Source organism: Pan paniscus, chromosome 20 (assembly GCF_029289425.2).
Source record: "Pan paniscus chromosome 20, NHGRI_mPanPan1-v2.0_pri, whole genome shotgun sequence".
In the NCBI taxonomy this organism is placed as follows: Eukaryota; Metazoa; Chordata; class Mammalia; order Primates; family Hominidae; genus Pan; species Pan paniscus.
The window spans coordinates 44,472,045-44,484,477 of NC_073269.2; the positions used below are offsets into that span (position 1 = coordinate 44,472,045).

General features: G+C 54.7%; 1 protein-coding gene across 4 annotated transcripts in view; it reads left to right on the forward strand.

Annotated features, from left to right (window-relative positions):
- SIPA1L3 (signal induced proliferation associated 1 like 3) overlaps positions 1 to 12,433 on the forward strand; it is a 312,831-nt gene that overhangs the window by 270,171 nt on the left and 30,227 nt on the right. For 3 of the 4 annotated variants that reach the window (XM_034944253.3, XM_055103150.2, XM_014342675.4), the window contains 2 exons: positions 6,664 to 6,829; positions 8,062 to 8,305. In XM_034944253.3, coding sequence (XP_034800144.2) covers positions 6,664 to 6,829; positions 8,062 to 8,305 — 410 coding nt within the window. The remainder of the gene's footprint in view (positions 1 to 6,663; positions 6,830 to 8,061; positions 8,306 to 12,433) is intronic. The other variant, XM_034944252.3, reaches the window with a different exon arrangement.

The following is a 12,433-nucleotide window of genomic DNA, read 5'->3' on the forward strand; positions in this document are numbered from 1 at the left end:
CATTCTGTGTCACTGTACTCTGTTCCACATCCCGTGTCCCCCATGGGAAACAGGTGCCACCGTCTTAGTCACAAGGCACTTGTAACGTGCCTGGCACACAGGGCATGCTCCATCCTGAACATAAGACGTGTGGATCTTGTTTGATTCTCACGTGACCCCAATAAGTAGATACTATAAGGCCCCCACTTTTCAGTGTGGCCCAAGTTGGGCCCTGCTGAACCCTGTTACCCTCCTCAACAATCACCCGTACACACTGCTTCCTCTGCCTGGAACCCACCCCCCAACCCGCACCCCCACTCTAGGCCCACTCCTGCCCACCCATGTTAATTTGCTGGGGCAGCCGCAACAAACTACCACACACTGAGTGGCTTAAGCTGCAGAAATGTATCATCTCACAGTTGCGGAGGCCAGAAGTCCAAGTTCCAGGCGTCGACAGGGTGGTTCCCTCCAAGGGCGGTGAGGGAGAACCTGTTCCTGGCCTCCCTCCTAGCAGCTGGTGGGTGTCAGCGCGTAGATTCATCACCCCCGTCTCCACCTCCTCTTCGCATGATGTTCTCCCTGCATCTGTGCCCACATTTCCTCTTTCTGCAAGGACGCCAGTCTAACGGGATTAGGGGTCTACCCTAATGACCTCATTTTCACTTGATTGCCTCTGTAAAGACTGTCTCCAAATGAGGTCACATTTGGAGATGCTGGGGCTTAGGACTTCGATATAGCTTTTTGTGGGGCCCCAGTTCAACCCATAACACCACTCCTTGGGTATCAACACAGACACGCCTTTCTTGCAGAAGTTGTCTGAACCCCCACACCAGGCTCAGCCCACCCCCAGCACCTGTCCCAGGGCACAGCGACCGCCACTCCCTTGGCAACTTGCTTCCTCTCTGTCACCCCCATGGGGCCCAGAACAGAGACATCCTGAACCTCACCCAGACCACACACTTAGTAGGTGCTCAGAAGATGTACCTGGAGAGACAACAACCTTATCCAACAACAGCTTTCCCAGTGATGAAATCCAGAGATGGCTTGTATATGTGTGTGTTGGTGTAAACATATGTAAACTAAGCATATAAAATATCGGCAGGAGACACAAATGAAATCGCTTCATAGTTCCTTTTAATATTTATTTATTTATTAATCTATTTATTTTATTTATTTATTTTTGAGGTGGAGTGTCGCTCTGTTGCCCAGGTTGGAGTGCAGTGGCGTGATCTCGGCTCACTGCAACCTCCACCTCCTGGGTTCAAGCACTTCTTCTGCCTCAGCCTACCAAGTAGCTGGGACTACATGCCCACACCACCACGTCTGGCTAAGTTTTGTTTTGTTTTGTTTTGTTTTGTTCTTCTTAATTTTTGTATTTTTAATGGAGACGGGGTTTCACCATGTTGGTCAGGCTGGTCTCGAACTCCTGACCTCAGGCAATCAGCCCCCCCTTGGCCTCCCAAAGTGCTAGGATTACAGTTGTGAGCCACCGCACCCGGCCCCTTTTAATATGTATTTAGTTGCAGATACATTTTAAAAATCACAACCAAGGCCTAGTGCGGCGCGGTGGCTCATGCCTGTAATCCCAGCACTTTGGGAGGCTGAGGCAGGTGGATCACCTGAGGTCGGGAGTTCGAGACCAGCCTGACCAACATGGAGAAACCCTATCTCTACTAAAAATACAAAATTAGCCAGGCGTGGTGTCGCATGCCTGTAATCTGTTCCACATCCCATGTACAGCTACTCGGGAGGCTGAGGCAGGAGAATTGCTTGAACCTGGGAGGCGGAGGTTGTGGTGAGCCAAGATCGTGCCATTACACTCCAGCCTGGGCAACAAGAGCTAAACTCTGTCTCAAAAAAAAAAAAAAAAAAAAAAATCACAACCAGATGCAGTGGCTCACATCTGTAATCCCAGCACTCTGGAAGGCCGAGGCAGGGGAATTACTTGAGCCTGGGAGTTGGAAGCCAGCCTGGGCAACAACATAGTGAGGTCCCACCTGCATAAAAAAATTTTTTTCAGCCAGGCGTGGTAGCTCACACCTATAATCCCAGCACTTTGGGAGTCCAGGATGGGTGGATCACCTGAGGTCAGGAGTTTGAGACCAGCCTGGCCAACATGGTGAAACCCCATCTCTACTAAAAATACAAAAATTAGCCAGGTGTGGTGGCGGGCACCTATAATCCCAGCTACTAGGGAGGCTGAGGCAGGAGAATCGCTAGAATCTGGGAAGCAGAGGTCAGTGAGACAAGATTGTGCCACTGCACTACAGCCTGGGCAACAAGAGTGAAACTCTTTCTCAAAAAAAAGACAAAAGAAAAAAAAAACTTTTTTCAAGGCGGGTGGATCACCTGAGGTCAGGAATTCAAGACCAGCCTGACCAACATAATGAAACCCCGTCTCTATGAAAATACAAAAATTAGCCGAGTATGATGGCAGGTGCCTGTAGTCTCAGCTATTGGGAGGCTGAGGCAGGAGAATCACTTGTACCCAGGAAGCGGAGGTTGCAGTGAGCCGAGATCGCGCCACTGCAGTCTAGCCTGGGCAACAGAGCGAGACTCTGTCTCAAAAAAAAAAAAAATTGCATATATAAAATATTAACTTAGAATTATTACTTTTGTTCATACATTCCCCTTGTATGTGCTGTAGCTCACTGAGCATTTTGGAGATAGTGTCTTTGTTATCGTGAGAGGCACTTTTGAGTCACTTCACTTCTAACTCAATTATTTTAGATTAAACATGTTTTGTTGTTGTGGTGGTGGTGGTGGTGGTGGTGACAGGGTTTCACTCTGTTGCCCAAGCTGGAGCACAGTGGCATGATCACAGCTCACTGCAGCCTCTGCCTCCTGGTACAAGTGATTCCATGCCTCAGCCTCCCGAGTAGCTGGGACTATAGGTGCCTGCCAGCATGCCTGGCTAATTTTTGTATTTTTAGTAGAGAAGGGGTTTTACCATGTTGGCCAGTCTGGTCTCGAACTCCTGACCTCAAGTGTTCCACCTGCCTTGGCCTCCAAAGTGCTGGGATTACAGGCGTGAACCACCATGCCAGGCCCAAAATTTAGACAACAGAGGCAACTCAGAGATGATGTCCAGTCCCGTCAGTCAGAACCTGGAGGATGTTTTCTTCACTGAGGTTTTGAAAGATAAAACATGCACAAGGTAAAAAATAAAATACTACAAAAGGGTTTGCAATAGAAAGTAAGCCTCTCGGCCAGGCGCGGTGGCGCATGCCTGTAATCCCAGCACTTTGGGAGGCCGAGGCAGGCAGATCACGAGGTCAGGAGATCGAGACCATCCTGGCTAACATGGTGAAACCCCGTCTCTACTAAAAATTAAAAAAAAATTAGCCGAGCGTGGTGGCGGGCGCCTGTAGTCCCAGCTACTCTGGAGGCTGAGGCAGGAGAATGGCGTGAACCTGGGAGGCGGAGCTTGCAGTGAGCCAAGATTGCGCCACTGCACTCCAGCCTGGGAGACAGCGAGACTCCGTCTCAAAAAAAAAAAAAGTAAGCCTCTCTCCCTTCCCTGGCCCTCAGCCATCCTGCTCCCTCCCCAAAAGCAACCATTGTTTCATTTCTACATCCTTCCAGAAATGTTCCAAACGTGACTGCACACACGATTGTGTGGGCTTCCCTTGCACCTGTTTTATTAATGTGGTCACCTCCTGCATATGAACTACTTCCTCACTTGCTCTTTCTCTTCAAGTCTTTTTTTTTTTTTGAGACAGGCTCTCACTGTCACCCAGGCTGGAGTGCAGTGGTGCCATCATAGCTCACTGCGGCCTCAACCTCCCGAGCTCAAGCAGTCTCCTATCTCAGTAGCTGGGCCCATAGGAGTACACAGCCACACCCACCTAGTTTTTTACTTTTTGTAGAGGTGAGATCTCACTGTGTTACCCAGGCTGGTCTCACACTCCTGGGCTCAAGTGATCCTCCCACTTACGCCTCCCAAAGTGCTGGGATTACAGGCATGAGCCACCATGCCTGACCTAAGTTTCTTGGCAATAATTCCGTATCAGTGTGTAGAAAGTGATGTCATTTTTGGCCAGGCGCGGTGGCCCATGCCTGTAATCCCAGCACTCTGGGAGGCCGAGATGGGCGGACCACCTGAGGTCAGGAGTTCAAGACCAGCCTGGCCAACATGGTGAAACCCTGTCTCTACTAAAAATACAAAAATTAGCCAGGCGTGGTGGCGGGCGCCTGTAATACCAGCTACTCGGGAAGCTGAGGCAGGAGAATTGCTTGAACCTGGGAGGTGGAGGTTGCAGTGAGGCAAGATCGTGCCATTGGGCTCCAGTCTGGGCAACAGAGCAAGACCCTGTCTCAAAAAAAAGTAGAAAAAGAAAGTGAATCCCGCACGTGTCCAGTATTAGAAACGAGAGTTTGGTAAACTCCAGTATACCAAGCTGAGCTGTGTGTGAGTTTTCTAAAAATGGTTTCGCGCTATACATGCTTCTTTTTTCACATGACGTCGTATCTGGGATTGCCTCTGCACGCCATGTGGATCTACCATGCGTCTCTGGAGGGTGTGATTCTGGGTGGTGGGCCTGGCCCTTTCTCGGCTGGGGGCTGCTGTCTGCTCCACAGACAGGACCCTGGGAGTGTCCGTGCACATGTAGCACTGTGGACTCATGTGAGCCTTTCTGAAGGACGCGTTTCCAGAAGTAGGACTGCTAGTGCAGAGAGCAAGCACATTTTATTCGTGCTTCCAGGAGGTCTTGGCACGCCCCTCTCGAGGGGAGCCTGTGGGCAGTGCACTGGCTGGGGGGCGTGCTGAAGACCAGGCCTGCTTCCTCACTGCCGGGAGATGGGCACCATGAGCCCTGCACTGAGTCACACTCCCCTGTGCAGGGCATTCTGGGAAATATTGAAATCAAAAGGGGTGGGGGAGTCCCCTTTTGATTTGTGTCTGTCTCTCTGTCTCTCTATTTCTCTCTTTTGAATCTAAAGCTTTTAATTTGCCCAAAGAATACACATCCCTGATAACTGACAGACCCAGCATTACCCTAGACCTGGAATTCCAATCTGGGTAGGAATATGACCTGACCGGGAAAAAACCTGGCCCTGCTCTCGCCCTTCCTTTGTTAAAATCCCAAGGCTGGCAGCTGAGAAAGAGAAAAAGGAAATCCAGTCTTTAAAACCCTCGGGAACCCAAGACATCTTATTTCTTCCCCAGGTTCAAAGCCTCTTTTTCTTTCTTGCATTACAGAATGAAGAAGTCCAGGCAAAAGCTTTTATTAAGCTAGTTTTTATTATTTTTATTGTTATAACCATGATTATGGTTAAGTAAATTCAGACACTTCAGAAGAATATCAGTTGAAAAGTAAAAGTCCCATTTTTCCACTTAATAAGATTCCTACCTCCCAGAGGTTATCATGGTTCATAATTTCTTCCAGAAATTGTTATCTGCAGACAGAAGCATATTTTTAAATCCAATGTGGCTGTTCCCCACACCATACGTGTTTCCTGCCATCTCTGATATACACGTGACAGTCAAGCTTGGCAGTGGCGTGGGTAGGCACTGCAGCCTGGCGGTCTTGATTTGAAACCTGACTCCTTCGCAGGCTGTGTGACTTGGGACAAGTGGCTAAACTCCTCTGTACCTTAACAGCCTCATCCATGAGATGGGATACCAATAGTCTTTAACATATATGGCTGTGGTGGGGATCAAATGAATTTATAAGCTGGGCATGGTGGCTCATACCTGTAATCCCAGCACTTTGGGAGGCTGAGGTGGAAGGATCGCTTGAGCCCAGGAGTTTGGGACCAGCCTGGGCAACCTAGTGGGACCCCATCTTTACAAAAAAAATTAGCTGGGTGTAGTGGCATGCGCCTGTAGTCCTAGCTACTTGGGAGGCCAGGGTAGGAGGGTCACTTGAGCCCAGGAGGCTGAGGCTGCAGTGAGCTGTGATCACACTGCTGCATTCCAGCCTGGGCAACGGAGGAGGCTCTGTCTCAAAAAAAAAACACACACACACACACAAATGACTACATATATGTTCCAAGGGAAACCCAGGCCTTGCTCTGGTATGGTTCACGTTCTGCTGGGTAGACTGACAATAGGCAAAGACACAGGTTGGGCACGGTGGCTCACACCTGTAATCCCAGCACTTTGGGAGGCCGAGGCGGGTGGATCACCTGAGGTCAGGAGTTCAAGACCAGCCTGGCCAACATGGAGAAACCCTGTCTCTACTAAAAGTACAAAAATTATCTGGGCGTGGTGGTGGGTGCCTCTAATCCTTGCTACTCCAGAGGCTGAGGCAGGAGAATAGCTTGAACCCAGGAGGCAGAGGTTCCAGTGAGCCGATATCACACCACTGCACTCCAGCCTGGGTGACATGGCAAGACTCCATCTCAAACAACAAAAAAAAGCCTCTCCCCTCACACAGGGGGTCTGTCTCTGTGCATGTGTTCAGCGTGGGCCTCCCCCACTGGCTGCCAGCTCGGTGCTCACGGCCGTGTCCCCAGCACCTGGGACAGGACAGCACAGCCAGCTCTGTGTGGTTCCCGGAAAACGTTTGTGGAGGAAGGGAATGGAGCCAAGCCCCTCTCTGCCACGCGTTTGCTGGGTGAAGGAGAGAAGGCTGTGGCCATGCGTCCCGTGGTGGCCGGCCCTCTTGAATCCAAGCAGCTTTGAAAAGTGGCTTGAGCCTCCCTGACACCCCTCTGACCCTGACGCTGTCATTCCAGGCAGGTGGACACGAACACCAAAAATGTCTTTGGGCAACCGAGGTTGAGGGCATCCCTCCGAGACCTCCGATCACCACGGAAGAACTACAAATCCACCATCGAGGATGACCTGAAGAAACTCATCATCATGGACAACCTGGGGCCAGAGCAGGAGAGAGACGCGGGAGTACGTAGGGCCCTGTCCCCCGCTCCCGACCCCCAGCTCCCAAGGGGATCCCAGATCTGGGCGGGCGAGGAGAAGGGCTGTGCTCCCCACGGTCACGCCAGCTCCTTCCCGTCGTGTCCCCAGCCTTTGGCATCTGCCAGTCCTGTTGGGGGGTATGGGCTCATGGCTGGGAGTGAGGGCAGCGCGTTGGTCTGGGATGGAATCACAGGATAAGCCCAGGCAGGCACTCGGGAATCTACCCCGTACCGAGAACCTCGCACAACTGGAGGGCCTCGTGCCCTCCTCCTCCAGCCCAGGATAGAAACAGCCACATCCGCCCAAACCACAGGGACTGAGAGTGGAGCAGGGGCTCCCAGAGGAAGTTCAGACTCTTGTTACTCAGGGACACGGGTGGAAAGAACAGTGGGTGCCAGGGAACCTCCACAGCATCCGCTTCCCTTCCCCTCCCAGCCAGGCCTGCCCTACTCGTCCTCGCTGCCAGGCAGGAGCTGTTTTGTGGGGACTGAGGTGGACCCCAGCCTCCCCAGGGTTGGGTCCCACCAGCCTACAGCTGGGGGAAGAGAGCACATCAGCCCAGCGCTACCCACTGGGGTCCCAGCACTGACTCTGGTGGGTCCAGCTTGGCTCACACCACCTTCCCCAACCCATCAGGCTTTGATCGCCAGCCCTTACCCGGAGCTGGAGGGTGGGGTTGGGGAGTGGGAGTCCCTGGGGGAAAACTGGAGCGCTTTGATCAGAAAGGAGGCAGAAGGCCAGGGGTGGTGGCTCACACCTGTAATCCCAGCACTTTGGGTGGCTAAGGTGAGAGGATCACTTGAGCCCAGGAGTTCAAGACCATCCTGGGCAATGTAATGAGACCCCCATCTCTATAAAAAAAATGTAAAAATTAGCCAAGGGTGGTGGCATGCACCTGTGGTCCCAGCTACCTAACTGGGAAGCTGAGATAGGAGGATCGCTTAAGCCCAGGAGGTCAAGGTTGTAGTAAGCTGAGATCGCCCCATTATACTCCAGATTGGGCGACAGAGTGAGACCCTGTCTCAAAAAAGGAAGGAAGGAGGGAGGGGGGGAGGGAGGAAGGGAGGGAGGGAGGGAGGAAGGAAGGAAATGGGGCAGGAATGGATGCTGGGTAGGTAAGGACTCGCCACCAATGTCCTAGAGGGGAAGATGCCTCTGAGGACCCTGGCTATGAGCCAGTCCGTGACCTCCCCCAACATCCCACCCACGCCCCACAGCAGTCACCGCAGAAGGGCCTGCAGCGGACGCTGTCGGACGAGAGCCTGTGCAGCGGGCGCCGGGAGCCCAGCTTCGCCAGCCCCGCTGGCCTAGAGCCAGGGCTGCCCAGCGACGTGCTCTTCACCAGCACCTGCGCCTTCCCATCCAGCACGCTGCCTGCACGCCGCCAGCACCAGCACCCCCACCTGCCCGTCGGCCCCGGTGCCACCCCTGCCGCCGCCAGCGGCTTTCCTGAGAAGAAATGTGAGCCTGGGCCCCCTGGGACTGGCGCGGTAGTTACCCCAAGGTTGGGAGGTGGGGATGCCCGAGCAGGGGCTCACCTGGAGGTCAAAGGCTAGAGGTCATCAGTGTCGGGGCCATCTCAGGGAGGAATGGGGTTCACAGGAACTTCGGGGGGCCTGATGGTGGGGCACAGGGTGTCACCCAAGGAGCAAGGGATCATTGGCCAAGCATCAGAGGGTCACCTAGGAGTCAGAAGCACCCAAGGATTGGAGTCACCTGAGACCAGAGAAGAAGTCCACCCTCAGGGTACAGGCCTAGGGAATGGGGCTGCCCAGCTGTTGCCCTAGCACCCCCCAACCCTCCCACCCATTCCAGCTTTAAGCGGTTTGCTTCCTGAGCATTTTATTTGCTTTCCTGACTGCCCCCATGTTTGCCACACTTGGGGGTGGTGCATGGTATGACTTGTTCACTGCTTAATCACCCAGAAAATATTTACTGAGCGCTCCCCGTAAACAGGTACTGCGCACACCACCCGCATCAAAAGCCACGAGCCAGCTGGAGTTGGCCGTGCCCCAGATGCACCCTGTAACCCCCTTACCCACCTCCTAACCCCCCCACAACTGAAAGACAGTACGTAAGTTTGCACCATGCTCACTGGGTGGCGAAACCTGGCCTGGAGGGGCGTGAGGCTGTTTAGGGTCCATAGTCCCCCTACTTAGTGCTAGCAATGAGGAGCTTGGGGCAGAGCGCTGGCGTGCCATTGCGCGTGGGGTGCCCCTGACCTTTTTGAGTTTGTTACATAATACACAGCATCTGCACACTTACTCTCTCAAATCCAAGCACATCTCAAATTCAGAGGCATGTTCTACCCCAGGGGTCTCAGCTGAGGGGCTGTGCCTGCCTGTGCCATCTGTACAGAGCCTCTTGTGAGCTGTGGGGGATGGGGTGAGGAGACTCTGGGAATTTTATGAAGGGCAGTCTGTCTCCCCTATTAAAAGTCCCCCGCAGGCTGGGCACGGTGGCTCACGCCTGTAATCCCAGCACTTTGGGAGACCAAGGCGGGTGGATCACCTGAGGTCAGGAGTTCGAGACCAGCCTGGCCAATGTGGTGAAACCCCGTCTCTACTAAAAATACAAAAATTAGCTGGGCATGGTGGCAGGTGCCTGTAATGCCAGCTCCTCAGGAGGCTGAGGCAGGAGAATCACTTGAACCCGGGAGGCAGAGGTTGCAGTGAGCTGAGATCAAGCCACTGCACTCCAGCCTGGGTGACACAGCCAGACTCCATCTCAAAAAAAAAACTTCCCCTGCAGCTCCGTTGCCTTGGCATTTGCATCTGCACTCCTTGCCCTGGTGGTGTGGGGTGCCCACCTCTGCTCCTCCACCTCACAGAGCCTTCCTTTTGATCACTCAGCACACCAGACCCTCCCTGCTCAGGGCATCCTGCACGGCTGTTCTCTCTGCCCGCCATGCTCTTCCCTCAGTCCTCTTCTGGGTCACTCTTGTCCTTCAGGGCTGGCTCCATTCCTGCTTTTTCCTGGAAGGCTCCTCTAAGCCCTGGACTGGGTCCCAGCCCCCATCTCAACTCCAGAGCTTCTGGGCCCTCCCCTGCGCTCCCTTCCTGTTCCTGCAGCGCCTGCTGTGGGCGGGGCTCTGCCCTAGGTGCCAGGATGTGGCCCTGAGCAAGGCAGAGCACACCCCTGCCCTCACAGGGCTGCCACTTTAGTGGAAATTTCCCTGCTCCCCAGGCTTCCCTCCACGTCTCCTTCCTCGGCCTCTCCTCCCTGCTGCTCTGTCTCTCTGCCCAACGCAGGGCTGGTCACGAAGTAGATGTTCAGTCACTGCAAAGGACGGGGACAGCGGCCACCACAGAGAGGTGGTGACAGAGAACACAGGCATAGACTCCACAGGCCGATCCGAATTCCTCCAGCTTGCTGTACCTCATTCTTTCAGTCTTGGCTCAGATGCCCCCTCCTCCAGGAAGCCCTCCCTTCCCCTACCAGGCTGAGTCAGGCACCACCACGGGCCCCGTCCCCCCACTGGGTTTCTCTCACCCCCTCCGTCCCTACTCACCGCCTTGTATCCCCGTCACCATCCTGAGCTGTCACTAGATGAGAATGTGTCTGTCTCCACCACCATACCGGGGGCCCCCCAAAGACAGGGCCTGGGGTTTTCTCTGTCACTGCTGTGACCCCAGCTCAGGTCCCTCTGCCTCACACAGCACACACACACCCTTCTCTGTCCATCTGACTCCCCCACACCCCTGAGCTGGGGAGAGTCCCGTCTGGCCTCAGTGTGGCCAGGGACCCTGGGCCTCTCCATTTCTCGTGTGCGTGCTCCAGAGCCCTTCCCGGGCCCCATCCCAGATGAAGAGACATGGTCATCCCTGGCCTGGGCTTCACTAACCAAGTGCCCTCCACACCAAGGAGCCTGTCACACGGTGCTCCTGATGCCCTGCTCAGCAATGGCAGCCACTCCCATGGCTCCCACCAGCTGAGCAGTGAGACGCCAGCAGGCTAGAGGCACAGAACAAGGAGGCCAGGGGAAGAGCAAGGAGGCCCAGGGTGGAGCATGGAGGTCAAGGGTGGAGCAAGGAGGCCAAGGGCGGAGCATGGAGGTCAAGGGCAGAGCAAGGAGGCCAAGGGCAGAGCAAGGAGGTCAAGGGCAGAGCATGGAGGTCAAGGGCGGAGCAAGGAGGTCAAGGGCGGAGTGTGGAGGTCAAGGGCGGAGTGTGGATGTCAAGGCAGAGCAAGGAGGTCAAGGGAGGAGCATGGAGGTCAAGGGCAGAGCAAGGAGGTCAAGGGCAGAGCAAGGAGGTCAAGGGAGGAGCATGGAGTCAAGGGCGGAGCGTGGAGGTCAAGGGCAGAACGTGGAGGTCAAGGGAGGAGCATGGAGGTCAAGGGCGGAGCATGGAGGTCAAGGGCAGAGCATGGAGGTCAAGGGCTGAGCAAGGAGGCCAAGGGCGGAGCGTGGAGGTCAAGAGTGGAGCAAGGAGATCAAGGGAGGAACATGGAGTCAAGGGCAGAGCATGGAGGCTGAGGGGGGAGCCAGGAGGCCGAGGGTGGAGCCAGGAGGCCGAGGGCGGAGCAAGGAGGCTGAGGGAGGAGCCAGGAGGCCAAGGACTCGTTCATTCAGCCAGCACTTACTGCACACCACATATCACAGAGCTGAACGGCCTGAGTTTATGTCCCACGTCTTCCACTCACAGATATAATCTCTCTGTGCCTCAGTTTCTTTGACTGTAAAATGTAAAAAATAGTGCCCACATCCCTGGGTTAAAAGAATCAAACAAGTGAATATGTGGAAAGCACGTAGCGTACACCTCATATGTAGTCAGCACTGAGTAGTACTAGCTGGAAGCCATGTGAGCCCAGGCAAGGCAGCGCCTCGCTCGGGTCTCAGTTTTCCTCTTCCATGCGCGGAGATCATGTCACCCCCCGCCTCCGCCAGGCTCACAGTGAGGCTGTGAGATGATCTCCCTTGGCCCTGCACAGAGGAGGTGCCGGGAATGCAGAGCGGGCTGGGCCCACAGTCAGGCTCTGCCGATTCCCAGCTAAGGGCCCTGAGGTGTGTCTTCTGGTCTCTCTGTACCTGGCTGTCCTCTGTCCCCTTCCCTCAGGGGCTTCAAGGAGTCACAGAGCCCCAGGCCAGAGCCCGAGCCTGGTGCCTGGGACTCTCTCAATAGCCGCAGCAGGTGCGAGTGCAGTGCTGGCGCCGTTGCTTCTCACTTCCAACTCCTGAGATGTCACAGGCCTCTCCTCTGCTCAGCGTGTCATACCTGAACCTGCCCCCCACAGCAACCCCACCCCCTGTAAACACTGGCCATACACTGGCGATTCCAATCACAGGTGCAGCTGGGACTCTCCTCGTCGCCAGCTCCTGTGGCCAGCCTCCGTCCCACCATCTCCTTGGAGTGTCCAGGGCCATCTCCACCGAGCACCTCCAGAAACAGATTTCTGATCCCCCACCCCAGCCTTCCCGATCAGAGCCGCAATCCTGGCCCTTCTCTTTGTTTCACAGCCATATCCAACCCTCAGGAAATCCTATTGGCTGCCCCTGAAAAGTAGGCCCAGAATCTGCCCCTGTGTCCTATCACGGCCCCACCCTGGTCCTGCCCAGCATCACTGTCTCCATTGTGGGTTATGGTTACA